A 21,074-nucleotide genomic window follows, 5' to 3' on the forward strand; every position below is an offset into this window, starting at 1 on the left:
CATAAAAAGATTTAAGCTATATTATATATTTTGAAAAATATTTAAAAGTATTTCTGATTTCTTTAGATTAAATGTTTTGATAAAAATTCCGTTTATATTTTTTCATTGACTTAATCTACAAATACAATACACTCTGATAACATCATTTCGAGTATTCATTTTAAAACAAGTTTTTTTTAGATAATTTAAAAAAGGAAATGAAAATAATTATTTTTTGTCTTTTTATTGGTTTGGTGGTAAGTGATCTGCCAACGAATTGTATGTATGAAGATACAGTTGGTGTGTGGACATTGAACCTAGGTCCATCCAATCAGACTAATACTATTGATTGCAGTAAATTTCAACCTGTCAGTACTCTCCAAGTAGAGCTCACTTTTCCTAATTATGCTGTGGATGAGTATGGGAATATTGGGAAATGGACTATGATTTACAATCAAGGGTAGGGTTTTTATGGATTATAATACATGAGTAAAAGTAGCTTAACATGCTTTTTTGTGTTTTCTTGTTTTCTATGTGTAGTTTTTATGTGTTTTGTTTGTGTTGTGTCAACATATTTATTGTTGCACTAGTAAATAGGTTGATAGGTTTAAACTAATGGCGTAAATCACGGTTTAAACCATTTGACAATATGGTTTAAACGATTTTAAATATTTTGAAAGCATTTAAAAATACTGGTTTAAACCAAATTAAGAATAAATTTTAAAATAAGGATTAAAAAAAAGACTATATTTACAAATTTAACTATATATTTAATGTAAATATTTAATATAAATATATTTATTTAAAAGCATAAAGATCTGAAAATAAAGTTTCTTGAACTAGAAAATATCTAAAATCATTTGATTTTGGAATTATAATGGACATTGAAGGATTGTTAAAAGCATTAGCTTTTGGAGAAGAAATCACATAAACTTTTTAAAATAATAGGCTTCTATATTTAAATAAGAAAAATAACTGATGGAGGATCAAGATGACGGATGTTAAATCAATAAGAAAGATTAAAGATTGATTGTTCATAAAAAGAAAATTTATTTTTTTAATTATATAAAATTGAGAAAGATTTAATTAAAAATTAATTTAAAGTTTAGTAAATTATATAAATATAGATTAATTTTTATTATTTAAAAAGTATGTAGTTTATGTTAAATGTAAATCTTTTAAAACAATTACCATGATTTATTTGATAAAAACAATACTTTCAACAATAAATGTGTTTTTAAAGGGGTTCCAAAGTGCCAAGACAAGTTGTGTTCATATTAAAGAGAATGATTTAAAAAAATATGTTTAGGCTGAATTTTTTTGAGTAAAACAAAATAATAAATGTATACCAAGTAAAACTAACTTTGTTGTTTTACTCGAAGCTCGTCATCTCCATGTTTGCAGTTGCTTTAAGTCTTTAAAATTGCGTTTAATTCCAAAGAGTTTTAGTATATGACTTCATTGTTGGATTTTTTTATAAAAACATTAAATTTTTTTTAATCAATATTATTTTTTATTTTTTTAATTTTTTTTTTTAAATAAGCGTTTACCATCAATCCTATGACTTTCCTATAAATTTTATATGAAGCTAAACAAAAGAATGTTTTCTTATAGAGCGCCAGAACCAAATAAAATTAAGATTTTTATGATACACTCTTAAATATAATAAATATATAAAATGATGTTGATCACCTTATATTCTGAATCGTTTTTCTTTTTATGTAAGCAATGCGAACTTTTTTTCTAGTTTATCTAAGCCGTTTGTTGCTATGTTTTTGCTCTCCTATCGAAATGACATTTTACAAGCTCCTAATTTTTTAATTACTAAATAATTTTGGTAAACAACATCATTTATTAGAGATATTTGCCCAATTCATTAATTTTTAATTAGAAATTATTTATAGATTTTACACTTAACAAATTTATTGACAGTTTTTTAATAATTAAAGCAATAATTGATGTTTTATGGCAATAATTTGAGACTATTAAAATTGTCATTGTGTTGCAGTGTGCATTAAAAAACCTATTATATTTAATATTTCCCAATTTATATGTTGTATTTGGCAAGTATTTTACATTAAAACCTGTCTCTTAACATTACAAATCAAAAAACTACCAAAATTGACAACAAAAAGTTTTTCATTAAACAATTTCAAATATTTTAAAATTGACTTAATAATGCTACACTTTTTTGCAATCTTGGCCAATAATTGTTAAATTTTAAAAGTAAAATAAAATAAGCAATTATATGTTTTAGAGAATAAATTTCTTTATATAAATTCTTGGATGATTAAATAAGAATTTCGAGAATATTTGTACCCAATGAAAAGATTAGCAAATAAATGCTGTTAATTAAACTTTCATAAGGTAATACAAAATAAATAATACAAAATAAGTAATAATAGTTTTTTAACAGAATCTTAATAAAGATAATAATTGTTTAATAACAATAAATATAACACAAAAATAATTTCTAGCAATAGATAAGATTAAAATATCTGAAATATTTTATTCATATTTTTAATGGGAACTTCGCGAAATTTAGTTATTATTTTAAAATAAAATAACTAAAGAAATTCTATAGTAATTTATGATGAAAAAAAAACTTTTATATAATAAGTAACTAAACAAATTCATTAGTAATCAATAATGAAACAAAGAAAAAAAGAAAATCTATAGTTTGATGAAAATAGAATTTTTAGATTTATCAAAATTCTGCTATAATGTTATATAAAAACTCTTTGGAGTTAAACATGTTTTAATAAATAATAAAGTCTAGATTGTGAAGTATATTTTAAAGACTTAAAGCAACTGGCTAACATGACTACAAAATTAGAGTAAAACAACAAAGTTAGTTTTTATTGGTATACAATTATTATTTTATTATTATACATTTATTATATTTTATTATTATACGTATTATTATACGTTTATTATTTTATATGTTTATTATTTACTCTAAAAATTCAGCCCAAACATTTTTTTTTATCATTCTCTTTTATATGAGCACATCTTGCCTTGGCATTTTAGGATCCCTTTAAAAGAGGTATATAAAAATTGCTGAGAACAAGAATTTCAAGCAATTGCTCATTGTTATTGAAGAGAAGTCTCATACAATACTTTATACAATTGAAATCTTGGTATCAATTAATCACTTACAATCTATTATCTTTTTCAAATCTCTCTTAAGAAAACGTCCATGGCATTCGATACCCCACAGATAAACTAATCTAAAGCATATAGTTGAGATATTTAAGGAACATTTATCTATATTCTGAAACAATCTTTGGAGACTACTTGATGTTGTTATTGGGGATGTCAGAAATTGTTTAAAACCTGTTATTCTCTAAATAAATCAGCAAAGGTCATAACAGGGATTTAAAATTTTTTAGTCCTCAATTCAAAAAGTATTTAAATTAATAAATAGTAATACTCCATTCCAACTTAAGTGTTAGCAAAGCAACTATTTAAAACTGAAAGCTCTTTTTTCATGGTTAAGGAAGATAATTTAATCAAATAAAATACTCGTTGCTTATATTTAAATGAAAATTTAATAGTTAGAATGGTTATTAAATTTTCATTTATATAAGTATAACACATATACTTAGGTACAACCCTGGTTGTAGTTTAATTGAATGAGCTTGTTTACTTGATATTTGCTTTTGTGTATAATAACAAAATTGAAAGCAACAAGTAAGAAAAATTGTTACAAGAGAACTAAAAAAGAATAAAAAAGTTTATCATCTAACAATAATTCAATGGAAGACATTTAAAGAAATATAAGAAAATAATTATATTGCTATATATTCTGTTTTATAAATGTATGTTTGATATTTATCCATTTGATAAAGGTTTCATAAGAATAAAACATGATAAAGATATAGAAATAATAGTGAACAGATTGGCACAACTAAAGTTATTCATATAGATCCTACTCCTAGTTATGGAATTTAAGTAAAAGTTTTCTAAAATTGTATTCAATTAGAGTCGATTTTTTTTTGTTAGGCATCCAAATCATTTTTATTTCTGTTGCTAAAGTTGTTTCCCTCTTAAATTTTTTTACAGCTTGTAGTCCATTCAAGTCATTACATTCTCTAAACATTTGTTAAATTCCTTGTAGCAACATTCTTACTGAGTCCTCTACTAAAGATCATTTTAGATTATTATTCACTACTGACCTCTCATTAAAACCTTATATACAATCCATTGCAAAGTTCGCAACTGCTAAAGTTGTCTCTTGCTATTATGCTTTCTATTTTCTTACTCCTGGTTCTATTCTTTATAAATCCCTTATTTGTCTTTGTAACACTGTTGAGGCCCTCTCTCTTTCAGACAAGAACTAAAATTGCAAATGTTATTCTCGCAAAAAATCTATTCGGAAAAATGATATTAGCATATAGAAGTTATATTTTCAAAAAGATTATAATTCCAAAATCTATTATAGTAAATAAAAATATAAACATTTTTAAGAAGTTATGTATATATTTAAGTGACAGTTGTCTTAATAACTAAAACTTATCTAAGACTAAACAGCAAAACTTATCAACTAAAAAATATTTTATTTTGTTTTTATTTAAAAACTGATCAAGTGTGATATTGATAAACATCATAAACAATGAGTATTGTAGCTCTTTAAATTAAAAAAATACTCAAAATTCAATTAAAGTTGAAATATCTGCTCATCAGTTGAATTAATTGAATAGTGTTTCAAAATCCTCAGCAGGAGTAAATGAGCACAAGAGCAGAGAAAAGCTCTTCTAGAACCAACATGACAAGCCATGTGAGCTGCTCCTCTAAACAGCATCTTATGAGAGCTTTTGGTTTTAGCACAAGCAATCTGTTTACTCATTAAAAGACATGCTTAATAAGTACAAAATTTGGTTTCATACTTGTTACAAGTATATGTTTGTAATGTTAATGGTATAAAAATATATACATAGCAAGTGTCAACTATTGTGCAGTGAAAAATTCTTTAGACGAGCGTTGTCTTTGTGTTTTCACACTAGCTATTTATTTATTAGCAACATTACTTATTTATTTATTAACAACATTACTTATTTATTTATTAACAACATTACTTATTTATTTATTAACAACATTACTTATTTATTTATTAACAACATTACTTATTTATTAAACAACATTACTTATTTATTTATAACAACATTACTTATTTATTAAACAACATTACTTATTTAGTTATTAACAACATTACTTATTTATTTATTAAACAACATTACTTATTTATTTATTAACAACATTACTTATTTAGTTATTAACAACATTACTTATTTATTTATTAACAACATTACTTATTTTATTTTATTTTCTATTTCTTTTTTAATTTTTTTTTCTAATGTAATGGCATTTTAATGCAGGCATTTTAAGAATTATTACAACAATTAAAAATTCCACTATAAAAGTGAATAATGTATTAAAGTAAATTACATATTAAAGTAAAAAATAAAAATTATTATGCATTAATTTAGAGTGTAATAATTTTATTTTTTATTAGTTAAATAATTAAATGTTTTCACACTAACTATTCATTGATTTATTAACAACAAATTTATTTATTAAACAACATTACTTATTTATTAATTAACAACAAATTTATTTATTAAACAACATTACTTGTTTGATAAAAAGTTTAACAAAGAGTTATAAAAGTTTTTAATGCTTATAAAAAATGATTTATATTTTCGTATTGTAAAATAATGCAGACATTTTAAGAATTTTTATGAATTTTTTTTTTTTTGCAACCATGCCTTTTAAAATGCATTGCAGTTTATTATGTAATTATTATTATTTTTTTATAAAAATGACAATGATAATTATATTTTTAAGAGAAAGATTATACTTTTGCAAGAGCCGTAAATTGATCCCATAAACCTTTTTAGGGGAGTGTGGGCGAGAGTTGAAGCTAAAGCTCTCACTTCCTGCCAAGACCTGACAGTCTGTAGTTTGCCATTAGTTTTGTTCTTATTTTATTTTAATTATCTCAAAATCATTTACATTAACATTTAAATTCTTATTCTCTAAAAGTCTTTAAAACCGCTTATTGTGAGCGGTTCTTTACCAGGACAATTAAAAATCTATCCTATATGACAGAAAGCTTACGATTCATTCAATGCATACACAGGAAAAGTCATTAGTAACTGTAAAATTAAATTTTTTTATTTTTACATATAATTTTTTAATTTATATTTTCAAAAGTAAAACTAAATAAAGTTTTGTACTAATATACAGACTTTTACATTTCAATTATTATACTTAAATTTTCAGTTATTTTTTATTTAAAAAATTTCTTGTAGTTACAATTAAAAAGTCCCAAATGATTGAATCGTTTGATCCTGCAAAGAAACTCTGCACATGATGTAAGCAAAAGATTTCCAGAAGTAAAAATCGAACAGAAATGGAACAACATCATAATAAAAAATTATGATTTTTTTTTATATTATTATTCAAAGAAACAATACGCTCAAAAAGTAAAAAGTTGCAGACATCGAAGTAGTAAAGAACATAACTAGAAAAGTTGAATGTCAATATTTATTGGAAAGAATGTTTTAAAATAAATATTGCCTAAAAGGAAAGCTAAAATCTTTAATTTATGGGCCTAATAATTAAGAGAATATTCTATGTTCCAACAAAAAGACTATTGTGCAAAATAACTTGTAATAGCAATTACAAAATACCAGGTAAAAAAAGTTGATTGTTTTTTAAAGAAAAATAAATCAACCTTTTCGAGTTGTTAGTTGATTCTCCATTATTTTAAAGGTTGCATAACCTAGATAATCTTTTACATATAGATGTCAAAGATTCAGTTAAAATGTTTAAGGACTCAAGTGGTATTTGTTGAGCCTGGAAAAAAAAGATTATCAGAAACTAAAAATATCATCAGAAAAAAGTTAATAAAAAAATAAACAACTTTTGTGTAATTTAACGAAACATGTTTTACAAAAAATACCAGAAATTTAAATAAGTTACATGAAATTTGCTTCATTTAAATCAAAATGGTACATTTTGCCATATACAAGTGATACATATTCTGTTTTGTGTTTATCCTTATTGCCAAAATGCCAAGTTGCTAACAAATATATTAATTATTTGTGAAAAGTACAAAGATTAACTTTCAGAAACTGTTTACTAAGTAAAGAACAATGAGCACAACCTTGCTTAGTGCAAAAATTGTCCTGGTAAAGAAACGCTTGCCAAATATTTGTATGAGATTTTCAGAGAATATGAATTTAAAATGGTAATGTAAATGATTTTGTCATAGCTAAAATAAAATAAGAACAAAACTAATGACAAAATGCGGATTGTGAAACACTATTTAATTGATTCAATTGATGAGCAGATGTTTCAACTTTCATTGAAATTTTGGTTTTTTTTTTTTTTTTGAAATGCTTCAATCCTCATTTTTTATTGCATATTCTCACATAGAGTACCTTAATCAAATAAAATAAAATTTCAAACTATTTTGACTTCCAGATTAGAAGTAAAAAAAGTTTGTAGAAAATTATGCTTTTGTCATCCAGGTTAAAATAGAGAGCTATTAATGGAACACCAATAAATTTTGTTTACATCCGTTAGTGATATATTATAATGACAATGAAATAAAAAATATATGCTAAAACACAGTTTTTTACAACTTAAAAATAATATAAAAATGTTTCAAATATAAGTAATATCAAAGTTGTAAAATTTATTTCCATGAAAAGGTCAGACTTATAATCGTGTAACAACACTACCTGATACTTGTAACTTTCATCAGTTTATAAATCTTGGGGATATTTATTGCCCGTCCTAAACCTTTAAACACTACCATTGGTGTATAAAGGTATAGTACATACAATATCTATACAATCCACAAACTTAGAGAGAGAAAAAAATAAAAATGAAAATAAAAAACAGAAGAAGTACATGCAAAATTGCAACATAACCCAGTAATATATAAACTAAATAAAAAATCTATTTTAACCATTTTATCTTCCTCATTTATTATAAAGTTGCATTAGTTTTTTTTAACTTTATGTTTATGCTTATGTTTAGAAAACTTTCTTTATAGAAATTTTTAGATTATTACGTGAACTTTTACAACTACTCAAATTTAACATTAAAATTGTTTACATATTCATCTATTAGCATCTTCATATTTTTTATTAATATTTTGTATTAAAGTTTATTTCTATTGTATTTCGCGCAATATATTATACTGATTTCTTGAAAATGGATATATCTTTGAAATTATGGCTCTATATGTTACTGTTAATTTTTTTATAGTTATTTTTTTTTTTTTTTTTGTAACAAGCAAGATTATAAGTAAAAATTATAAAGACACAAAAAAAATTTTTTTTTTACAGAGGAATGTTTTGAGAACCCAAAAGTTGGGTTATAAAAATTAACTGTTTTCTTAGTTTTTAAGTGTGTTCTTTTTATATTTCAGCATTCTAAGTGTTTTTATTTAATTCTGCATCAAATGTTGATTGTTTTCAGAGCTATAATTTTGCAAGTGCAACTGCACTGGGCCCCCAATATTTTAGGGGCCCCAAATATTAAAAATACTTTTTTCCAACTTTGAAACTTATTTATAAGAAACTAGCACTAGAAGCCAAATCTTAAGAATCTTTAGTACTAAATTACTTTTCAATTAGAAACTTATTTTATTAAGAGTTCGAGGAATATTTCCTAATTTTGTGCGCGCTATTGAATGAAACTCCATTCAAATGAAAATGGAATTCAGCTCAAAATTTCCCTTTAAAAAAGTTTTAGTTTAAAAATCAATCAAATGGAAACAAAAAAAATGTGATTAATTTGATAAGGATTTAACAGTATAATATTTTTCAATTATATTTCAAGTATACCTAATAGTTTGTTGTTTTATTGTTTCAAACTGTTAGTTTTTATTTATTTTTAAACAATTTTGTTAACATTTTTAAACTCACTTGTTCTTTAATTTAAATTTACATACAACATTTAATTACCTCAAATGTCGAAAAGATGTTATGAAAGTGGCGCACAAAAAAGAGCGAAACAGATCCGGAAAGTAGCAGAATTAAGTAGCCTTGCTGGATCATAAGATAAATTTTTTAAATGAGGCAAAGGTTTGTCAGTTTTGAACACAACTTTAATCGAAAAAATGCAATTTAAATGGTAAATCTCATTTTGAAAATGATAATCTTGAAGAAAATATGAATGAGTTGCAACTTCAAAACATCGATAATCAGAACAAGAATGTAGATGGTGAATCAGGACCTAATAGCACCAATATTGAGGATTTAATATTTAACAAGACTTCAGAAATTAGTGATAATTTACAAACGGAGAGCAGCACTTGACCAAAATGCAATTATGATATGTTAGATCTTGCAACATGGCCTTTTGAAATCGACAACAAACAACAGATGCTTTTGGTAGAGCAGTCACCAAAAAGTATTAAATATATCCATTATAAAAGAAATTCTCAAGAAAGATGTTTCAGTGACACTTTTTTTACCGACAAATAAAAAATGGTGAAAAAGAATTAAGAAATAGGCTTTTATATTCTAACTCGACAGGAAAAAGTTTCTGCTTCTGTTGTCGTTTGTTTTCATTGACAAAGATAAGCTTAACTTCAAATGAATTTTCTGATTATGCCCATATAGGAATACAGTTATCTCAACATGAATCTTTAAAGCAGTATCAGCAGAATCAGTGTATAAATAGTGAATTCTAGAATTTAACGTTAAACACAGAACAGGAATAGATCATCTCAATGAAGATGTGTTCAATAAAAAAAAACGAAGATGGCGAATACTTTTGAAATGTATTGTAAAAGTGGTATTTTTTTAAGTAAACAAAATTTAGCTATTAGGGGCAGCAACGAAAAACTCTTTGAACCAAATAATGGTAATTTTTTAGGAATAATTGAATTACTTGCTGGTTTTGTTCCAGAACTCAAAATGCATTTGAAATCAATCACTAATACAGAAAAAAGAGTTATATATTTTTCTGTGAAAAGTCAAGCCGAAATTATATTACAACTAGCTTCCAGAGTTTTACATACAATAGTGAGTAATATTAAATCATCAAAATATTTTTTCGTAATGATAGATTCTACACCAGATTTTTGCAAAAAAGACTGTGTTCATCATTATTCGATATGTTATAATAGCGAACCAAAAGCCAAGTGTTCAAGACAGTTTCTTAAACTTTGTAAACATAATGTCATCAACCGGAGAAAATTTAGCAAACATTCATATTGAGAAATTAGAAATATTAGAAATCAAGATTGCTGATTGCCAAGGGCAGTCGCATGACAGCGCAAGCAATATGAAAGGAGAATATAAGGGAGTGAAAAGTCGAATTTTAGAAGTTAACAACAAAGCATGGTATACATAGTGTGGTGGACATAACATCAATTTAGTTATAAATGATAGTGTTAAAAGCACGATTAAAAGTCAGAACTATTTAACTACATTAAATAATTTAAGATTTTTTGTTGCATCAACAAAGCCATAGGCTATTCAAATAAAATATTCGAAAATTAATCTGAAGGCGCCAAGCAATACTCGAAGGGAATATTGCTTTAAATGTATAAAGCGTGAAATACCAAATAAAAAAAATTAGTCTTGCGCTAGATAAATCAATCACTAATACAGTAAAAATAGCCATTCAGATTGTAAAACTCATGCTGTGTTTGATATATAAAATAAAACAAATAAAACTTATGAATTTGTTGTGCTCACAACATTTTGGTATCACTTGTTATCAAAGCTTCTCATTTTCATTAGCTATGCTATTATCTCTTGATGATTTCATAAACAATTTTGAGCTGGTTATAAAAGAAGCACAAGAGGCATCGGTATATATAGATGTTATAGCACAGTTCACTGAATGGTCTTCTTGTGAAACTCAAATATTAAGTAGAAACAAAGATTGTCTTGATAAATCAACAGAACTTGCTCATAATATTTATAACAATAATAATTTGCATACAATGTTTTTTTACCAATAGTTGTCAAACTATGAAACAAAAACAAAAAAGGTTGTTTCAACTGGTTCGATGGATGTGAAATTGTTTTCTAAGCTTCCTCACCATTATTACACAAAAAGTAGATAATTATTTTAGTTAATCAAATAATGTACTGTCACTCATTTATAAAGTAAAGAAGCAGTATTATTAAGATTTTGTACTCCAAAATTTGTCATACTGTTGGTTTTAGTTTTATATGTTTTTATTAAATCTTATATCATTTATTAAATCTTATATATATTTTTATTAAATATATATTAAATCACTTATTTTTCTTAATTTTATAAATTTTTAATTTTAGATTTGAAATAAATCTCAATGGTCGTTCTTACTTTGCGTTTCAATATTACGAGCAAGTTTCAAAAAATGAATTTGTAAGCTATTGTCATAAAACATTTAATGGATGGGTCTATGATGCAGTTACTGATAAAAAATTTCCTCCAAAAAACTGGGGCTGTTATGATGGTAACCATTATTTTATATTTTTTCAATAGCTTTTTTAAAAAGAATATAATTTCTATTAGAAATTACAATTTATACAATCCATGGAATTCAGTTAAAATCAAAAAATTATTTAAATTTTAAAACGCAAAAGTGAAAATGTTTCACTTGGGCCTAAATAATAAATTTAAGATTGCATACTTAGCCTTTCATGAACTGTCATTGATGAAATATTGAAATAGTGAGGTTGTTCTAAAAAAGTTTAAGCAGGTACTATTTGAATTTTTTTTCATATTTTTCAGATATTGCTTTTTTCATTTTTCTTTTTATTGAAAAAACTGTTAGGATTAAAGTCGGCAATTTTAATCTCAAAGTGTTCAAAAGTATTAGAACAAATTTAAATATAAATACTCAAACTAGCAAAAGTGTGTTCGTGTGTATGTTCATACTACAGGCTTGGACAGGAATGGCATGCGATCGAGCGCTATTGCTGACCATGCAAATGATATTATTTTTTGACAACTTGACCACAACTGATCTTTTTTAAACATTTTAGAAATGCGCTAAAAAAAGAAACGCAAGCTAGACTTTACTGGGAGAAAAATTAAAAAAAAAAAAGAAAACAATTTGAAAAAAATTCCTTTCGAAAAAGAAAATAAAACTCAAAAATTCAAGCTTGAAGCGAAAATTACTTTTTGTTAAGTTTATAAGTATAAGCATTTTTAAATTAATAATAACTGTTTTTGATTTTTAAAATTGATTTTATGTTTTCTGTCCCTGCATGCTCTAAATCTTTTATTTGTCTTGTTTTTTTCCTCTCACTTTGAATCTTTGGAACTCTCTCCCATCGTCATGTTTTCCTGACTCATACAACCTTCAACTTTTTACTAGTGATAGTCTTCTGTCAACTGATTCCTTGCTCTATAACTCTATTCTTTTTTTCTGATAACTCCCAACTTAATAGTGGTTGCTTGCAGCTTTGTTGCAGGGTGTATCAGATTAAAAAAATATAAAAAATTTTTTAAGTTTATTTTTAACAATTACTTATTATTATTATTAGTTTAAATTTTTTTTTAAATCTTTATTAATCAGCTACAAAGAAAGATAAAATCACTAAGTTCTCTAAAATGACTTCTATTGATGACGATGAGACATTAGATGAGCCTTATGGTTTAAAACATGAACTTGTGCAAAGCATAAACAATATCCAATCACTTTGGAAAGCTGGTGTTTATGAATTATATGCTAACTTAACAATCAGAGACATGATTAAGAGAGCTGGAGGAAATAAAAATCTTTCACCTGTGTTACCAAGGTTACTCAATATTGTATAGTTATCTCTTTTATTTTCAGTATTTTTATTTTTTATTTTTTTTTTGTCTTTATAGCAAAGTTCTGACTATTTTTTACAATCTTTTTGCTTCACTTTTTGAAAAATTATAAAAAGTGATGAGTTTTCATCACTCTTTATAATTTTTTTATAAACAAATTTTTACAATGTTTTTTAAATCCCTTCCTAAACTTCTTTTACAAGCCTTTATAAACCTTTATAAACCATTTATGTATTTTTTTAGATTATTTAATCTTTGTTAGTAAGTTAACTTTTTGTACATTTAGGCCATCTTTGCTTGATGGAAAAGACCTACCTGATACATTTGATTGGCGTAACAAACACAGTAGCAATTTTGTATCACCTGTTCGCAATCAAGGAAACTGTGGAAGTTGTTATGCTTTTGCTTCTATGGCTCAACTAGAATCAAGTGCAAGAATAGAAACAAATAATCGCATAAAGCCAGTTTTTTCTACACAGAATATTGTATCTTGTTCACCTCTGTCTCAAGGATGTGAAGGAGGTATTTTTTTATAACTAAGCGTTAAATATAAATTAACTCCGAACTCTGAATTTGTAAAAGTATTTATAAGTAAAAGCATTTGTAAAAATAACACATTACTTTGCAGTCATAGGGTAAATAAAAATTACAAAACATTTAAAAAAATAAGTCTTTTCAACCATTTTTACTTCATGTTTTTACTGCATATATTAAAATAAATAAAAGAAGAAAATAAAAATAAAAATTAAAATTTAATGGAAAGTCTATATCTGATTTGCATTTTTATTCAAAATCCATGTTGATATATTAATATGCAAGTAGGTATTTAAGTAATTGGCAGATATTTAGTATTGGTATTAAGTATTGGTAGGTAGTAAGTATTTAAGTGGTGGGTAGTAAGTATTTAATTAGTGGGTAGTAAGTATTTAAGTGGTGGGTAGTAAGTAGAAATGTGTTTGTTACTTTGAGTTACTTCCATCAGCTTATTAAAAGTTCTTTTTCTCCACTTAACTGTCTTCGTATCTAGTTATATGAAGCAGATTGGTCTAAACAATTACAAACATTCATTGATAAATTGCAGAGGCGTGGTGGCCCCAGAGGCTAAGCGGGATTCCCGCATGGGCTTTTCACTTTTTCATCTAAATATGGGCCTTATGGCAAATTTTAATTTTTTCTACATTTTAAAGAAATTCCAGAATCATTTAAAATATTTATGTTAGCTCAAATTAAATTTTATTAATCACTTGATTTCAAACTTGATTTCAACTTTGAGCGCAATTATATTAGCATTTTGCATAATAATAATATTGCTCTGAAAACAAAGTAGATGTTTCAAAACGTATTATGATATTTTTTTATGAGAAAAATAATGAACCCATAATCGGTTTTTAACGATCGTAATGTTGACAAAATAAATTTAAGAAATTCGGCAGACCCAACAATAGTAATAGCTATTAATATTGTTGGACTTAAATTAACTTAATTTAAAATTTAACCCCAAAACATTTTTCTTAAATGAATTAAATCACAATACAATTACTATATAGTAATTGTATTGCGTTTTAATTCATTTATAAAAAATATTTTGGTGTTAAATTTTAAATTAAGTTTTATATAAATAAGGATCGAACTCATGTTTTGCATTTTTGTAACCTTTCGAAACAGATATAAACTTCTTTATTAATAAATAAAGTTTTTTATTGTTATACAGTTCATATTATTGTATGTAAATAAAGAAATCACCCCGCAATATCCTGTCCTCAGACAGATTTAAAAAAGGATGGTGAACTGCTAAATGAAACTACATTATAAAAACTTTTATGTGTAAACTATGTCAATAACGGCACCATTTTTAGAGCGGCATTTTGGTTGTTGCGAGTTTATCCTAAAATGTTAAAAAAAGTTAAAACACCGAATTAAACAAAAGCATAAGCTAAAAAGAACTTTCTCATAAAATAAAAAGAATTTCTTAATTTTCAAGATTTTCAATATTTATTTAAAAAAAAAAATTATATACAATTTAAAAAAATTTATATTATGGTACAATAAAATAAATATCATTATATAGTATTAAAAAAATTAAAATCTTTGATTTTTAATTTTGTGTTAGGCTATGTTCTTCGAACAATAAAATACTAATCGTATTTGCTTGCGGTAAAGTTGTGTTTTAAGAAAATCAAAACATAAACGTGGTCGCTGCATCGCGTCGTTACCATTTTTTATTTTGAAGTATTACAAACAATATTATTAATTACAAATAGCATTATTTCAACTTTTTGGTTTGTATTAATGATTTATTAGAATAAGGTCAGTTATTATATATATATATATATATATATATATATATATATATATATATATATATATATATATATATATATATATATATATATATATATATATATATATATATATATATATATATATATGTATATATATATATATATATATATATTTTTTTTTTTTCGTATGGGCCTTTACATAAAGCATATATGGTATATAATCATATAATTACATAAAGCATATAATCCCGCATATATAGGCCTTTTAATAAAAATCCCGCATGGGCTTTTTAGAGCCACCACGCCCTTGATAAATTGTACTGGTGTATAATTTCTGGTTTTTCCTTGACTATACAGAAATATAATGACCCTTCCCAAAAAGTTAAAGTCAATAGTCAAACATTTTCTCTGATTGCTTTTATGTTATATTTCCACTTATAGGATATATCATTTCCAATTTGCATAAGGATATTATAGGTATAACCAGTAACACTGTCACAAAAAACAAAAATTTAATATGGTATATGCTTGGTTTGCTCTGGTTATATTGTTTATTTTTCCATCTACCCTCGAATTAAAAAATATTCCATTAATAGAAACATCTTTATAGCCATAAAATGCATTTCGATAATTTGCAACAAGGTTTTTCATAAATAGATCAATTTTTTCTTTCGCATTGTCTTCTTTAGAAGCAACATAAACCAAGCTATGATAATACCTCAAATTTATTTCTTCGAAACATGGAATTGTTCCAAAGAGTGATAAATTTCAGTTATTGACCAATAGTATTTAATTGAGGGTCTTTTATCAAATCACATTGCAACCGTGACACCAATTAACTTGAAAAGATTGTATTTATTAATTGGAGTCCATGAAGAAAATATAGATGAACTTAGATATCATTTGTTTATCTGCATTTTGTGCAGATAAACAACCCATAAATTTTCTTTTCCTTTTATTTATAGGAGAAGCTTTTGTGGAGGAAGTCTCGTCACTGCTGATAATCAAATCAGATGAGACAGTTTCTTCCACAATTGAAGATTTTAGTTTTTCTGAGCTAGAACTATTTTCAAACTTTCTTTCTGATTCACTCTGAACTTTATTTCTGATTCACTATGACCTTTATTTCTGATTCACTATGACCTTTATTTAACCATTCAATAATTATGCATATAATTAATTAAACTTTTTTATGAAAGTAATTAAGTGTGTCATAAATACTTATGCTCAAAATTATGATAAATAGTTTAGCATATTAGAAAGCTGCTACCAACACTTGCAGTGGAAATTATTAAACAACAAAAGCTGTTGTCAGTTGTTGTGAAGAAGAAGTTTAATCCAATTTTTTTGAACTTTATTTTAAGCTTTTTCTTGCTTCTCAGTTAAATTCTGAATGTTGCAGACAGAAGTTTTATGAAACGGTTTTTATTGATCATCTTTTTGAAAATATAAAATAGGTTACTTTTTTACTGCTTTTTTGTTTTTTTGAAGGAAAAAAAATTCTTTTATTCATTATTGTTCTTTTATTTAGGTTTCCCATTTCTAACTGCTGGTCGCTATGCACATAGTTATGGGGTGATTACTGAAGATAAATACCCATACATTGGTAATGATACAAAATGTAACCCAGGGTCATCTGATTATAGATTTTTTGCTTCTGAATATGGGTATGTTGGAGGGTTCTATGGAGGATGCAGTGAAGTCTTAATGCGATTGGCATTGATTAGGTATGGTCCACTATCAGTAGGAATAAATGTTACAAGTGAATTCATGCATTACAAAGGAGGAATTTTCTACCAACCAGGTAAACATAATGGAAATTCTAGCAACACAATTTTCTTTTATTTTAATAATTTCTTTATATATTATAAGTATATATGAAAAACTTGTCAGGCACTATAAATTATAACACATATTAGAAAAATCAAAAAACAGTGAATTGTTATTTGATTTTTTTTATATGTGTTATAGGAAAAGATAAAGTAAAAAAAGATATTAGTAAAAAATAAGTTAAAAAAAAAAAAAAAAAAAAATATAAATATATTAAACATATTTTATGGGAGTATATTTTGACATTATTTGATTATGTTTTTTGAGTGTTTTCTTAAAACCACTAAAATGTAAAGTTAAAATATATAGCATTCTACTCACTATGTAATATATTGTCTTGATAAATAACATATTTTGTCTAAAGAAATTGAGCAATCATCCAAAATCAAATCAATATAAAATGTTTTTTGTTAAAACAAATTAGTTCATTTGAAAATAAGTGATACTGCAACTATATGCATAGGTATTACTTACACATTTGTTTATATTTAATTTTTTTTCGTGAGATTTAAATTACTTTATTTGGTTACTTTTAAAGAATTTTTCTCAATTAAATCAATTTTAAACAATCTCAGTGGTTGCTTAACTGAAGTTCATTTGGTCAGTTTATTTGTATTAGTTTTTGGGTTTTTCTTTTAATTTGTAGTTATAAAAAAGATAATTATAAAAAAATTTTCAATCGTGTATTTTTTAGAAATATATATTCAGATTTTTTTTAATAACTTTTTTTTAGTTACATGCAGTGAATTGAGTTATATGCAGTGAATGCTTATCTCATCACAAATAATTTTCTATCAATTATTTTCCTTCTAAATTGTATTCATTTAAACAGAAAAAATAAAGTATTTTTTACACAAATATACTTAAGTAATAATATCTCCCAGGTAACTGGATAAACAAAAAAATATACTTAAGTAATAATATCTCCCAGGTCTATGTAACTACGTAAATAAACAAATATACTTAAGTAATAAGCTAATTAAGTTAATAAAAATAAGTTGTTTAAATTTAAAAAATTTAAAAAAACTTTCAACTGTTCAAAAAATGGTAGATTAAAAAAATTAAAAAAAAGCAAAGTAAAAAAAATGCCAAGTGATGCACATAATCAAAACATTATATATATTTATATAAAAAAATATATTAATTGAAAATTATAATCACATTATATATATTTCTATAATTACTACCACGTATCTCAAAAAAACAAGTTTTTCATAAGAAGCAAAAGTCTGAACTGATCATTACAAATCTGAACTTATCATTACAAAATCACAATTGAAAAAATTCAAAGTTCAAAACAACAAAAAAAACTCAGAATTAATATTTACCCTTTTTAAATTTTTTTGGTTATGATATACTATATTATGGTTATGATGTACCATATTATGATTATGATGTACCAGATTATGGTTATGATGTACCAGATTATGGTTATAATGTACCATATTATGGTAAATAACAGTTTAAAAGCGTTGAAACCACACAAGTGCGCATTTTGAGATATTTAGTTTTGACTTAAGAGTAGCGATATGCATACATATTAGGGTTATAACTTTTTGTTAAACTTATGAAAGTAACTAAAAAGTTAATGGTTTTATTAACTTTTTGAAAAAAGTCTTCCAGCATGATTCTTGATTACGTGCTGGGTCCCATATATTTGTAAAAAAATTATATTTATCAAAAATTATATGAACTTGGGTCTCAAAAGAACCAGAGTTGTACAGATATTTTAGGAAGAATTACTAATAAAAATTACTTGAATTTTATAGTCAAAAAAAAAATTAACATTAGCAAGAATTAATGATGTCATATTTATGACATTTTATAGCAATATAGTGTCTCAAAAAGTTATCTGACCAAAAAATTTTAAAAAAACTTTCCTAAAAAAAATTGCTATATTTTTGTAACTTTTTTGGTAAACTCAAGATAAATAATAATAAAAGAGCATATTTTTAAATAGATTTTATTTATTTTTGTGTAAAATATGACTCAAATTCCTTTATTTTAAAACTGAAAACTTTGTTTTCAGTTTTAAAATAAAGGAATTTGAGTCGTTTTTTTATTTTCATACTTTGTAAGTCCTCCTTTTACTTGGATTACAGCTTCTAGACGTTTAGACGCATTGATCCGACTAAAGATTTTGTTTCTTCTAGTTGAATCTTTTCCCAGGCTTCTTCAATTGCCACTTTGAGGTTCTCATTTTTATAAAATTATTTATCTCCAATTTTTCTGTCCAAAATTTTCCACAAATGTTCAATGGAATTAAGGTCTGGTGATTTTGCGAGGTCATTCCAAGACCTCGACATCATTTATAGCAAACTATTCCTTAGTTTTAGTGGCAGTATGCTTGGCATTATTATCTTGCTGAAATGTAAAATCAGTTCGGAGCCAAAGTTTTCGAGTAGATGACTTCAAATTTTGTTTTAATATGTTTCTGTATTGCACTTGATCCATAGTAGTATCAATAAATTGAAGTTTTCCAACACCCTTCCAAGCCATTGAACCCAGTTTCTCTCTCGCAGCTTAATTTGTAAGCTTCTCTGACTTTCTTCAAACTTTTTGGGCTCCATCAGATGAATTTAAGTTGAATTTCGAATCGTTTTCCAAAAATTTAACGGCATGTTTTTATACTTCTTAGCAAACTCCAATCTTCTTTTCATGTGCTTCTTACTTAAATATGGTTTATGTACACGCCTTTAAAACCCCTGGTCTTGGATACGATTTCTGATTGTCTTCAGCTTGCTCAGCCAGTTTTCGAGCAGGAACGAAGCGATTTTTTTGGCTTGTATAATTAAGTTTCTATCAAAGCTCTTAGATGTCTTCTTTTTGCTGCGTCTATTGTGGCTGATCCGATCAAATTCTTCATTACGTCGGATACTGCATTATGAGGAATTCCAGTCTCTTATTGCACCTGGCGATACACCCTGATTGACTAGATCGACAGCTAAATTTCTCTGCGCAACAGTCCAGTGACGTTTACCTCCAGCCATTTTACTAAAAAAAAATACATTAGATGTCTACTGTGAGATAATTATATCATATGTATTAAAATAATTATGCATTTCATATGTTAAAATATACAGTTAAAATATTGCAACATCAACCAATAATAAATGTATCTAGCGTCAAGTTATAAAAATGTCACCTTTTCTGAAATAATTTAACGATACAGAAAAATTAAATTTCTTCCAGTAAATATATTTCAATGTATACTATAATTATAATATAAGTTTTAAGAAAGTAGAATTTAATATTATTTTAATTTTTAAATTATTATATTTATTTTAACTAACATGGTTTCGCTTTTTTATTGATTAAAAATATGTAAAAATACAAGAAAATACTTACATTAATACTTACAAAAATACATTAAATTGAATTAAATTTTTCATTTCAGAAACTCATCTACTTGGTTCTAAGTTTAATCCATTTTATTTAACAAATCATGCTGTTCTTGTAGTCGGTTATGGTGTCGATCATGATAGTGGAACGAAATATTGGGTAGTGAAGAATTCTTGGGGAGAAGGTTGGGGAGAGGGTGGTTTTTTCCGAATTCGACGTGGAACAAACGAGATAGGAATTGAAAGCATTGCTGTATTTTCTAAAATTTATTTTGGTCATTAGTTATTAAATAATATATTTAATTATAGTTGTATCTTTTATACTAAGTTTTATGTTTTTTGTTTTCGTGTGTAACATGTTATATTTTGTTTTTATCTTCATTGTTCATTATTGTTTATGATAATCGTCTTGTCTTTGCAGCTCATCATTGTTAAATGTAAAATTGTTGTTAAATCTAAATTCGTTGTTAAATGTAAAATCACTGTTAAATATAAAATAAAAATTGAAGAATTTTTTACCTTTTATAATAGAATATTTTTAATTCAAAATAAATTGATGATTTATTTGATTTTGTCGAAAAAGTTAATTGTTAATCTAACGATTAACAATTATGTATTAGGGTCGCGCGCAATTTAGATATAAAAATAAAACGCAGTTTTTGGTGACTTTTTGAGGTAAAACACAGTATAAAGGTAAACAGGTAAAACATTCGTAAAAACACGTAAAACAGGTAACGCTCGTATAAACACAGTTGCTTAAAAAAATAGTCTATCGTTATGGATTTTACAAAGAAATAAACGAATTCCCCCCCCCCCCCTCTCCTTCCCTAGTATTAGTAAAACTTTTAACCACCTT

General features: G+C 25.3%; 1 protein-coding gene across 1 annotated transcript; it reads left to right on the top strand.

The window, feature by feature from the left end:
- The first annotated feature begins 145 nt into the window (after nucleotides 1–145).
- Nucleotides 146–20,771, top strand: LOC100205671 (dipeptidyl peptidase 1). The gene is made up of 6 exons (XM_065817178.1): nucleotides 146–439; nucleotides 11,295–11,458; nucleotides 12,527–12,749; nucleotides 13,052–13,287; nucleotides 16,579–16,851; nucleotides 20,275–20,771. The coding sequence occupies exons 1-6, from the start codon at nucleotides 198–200 to the stop codon at nucleotides 20,499–20,501; spliced, it is 1,365 nt and encodes a 454-aa protein (XP_065673250.1). The 5' UTR covers nucleotides 146–197; the 3' UTR covers nucleotides 20,502–20,771.
- The last annotated feature ends 303 nt before the right edge of the window (nucleotides 20,772–21,074 follow it).

This window comes from Hydra vulgaris, chromosome 14 (assembly GCF_038396675.1).
Source record: "Hydra vulgaris chromosome 14, alternate assembly HydraT2T_AEP".
In the NCBI taxonomy this organism is placed as follows: domain Eukaryota; kingdom Metazoa; phylum Cnidaria; class Hydrozoa; order Anthoathecata; family Hydridae; genus Hydra; species Hydra vulgaris.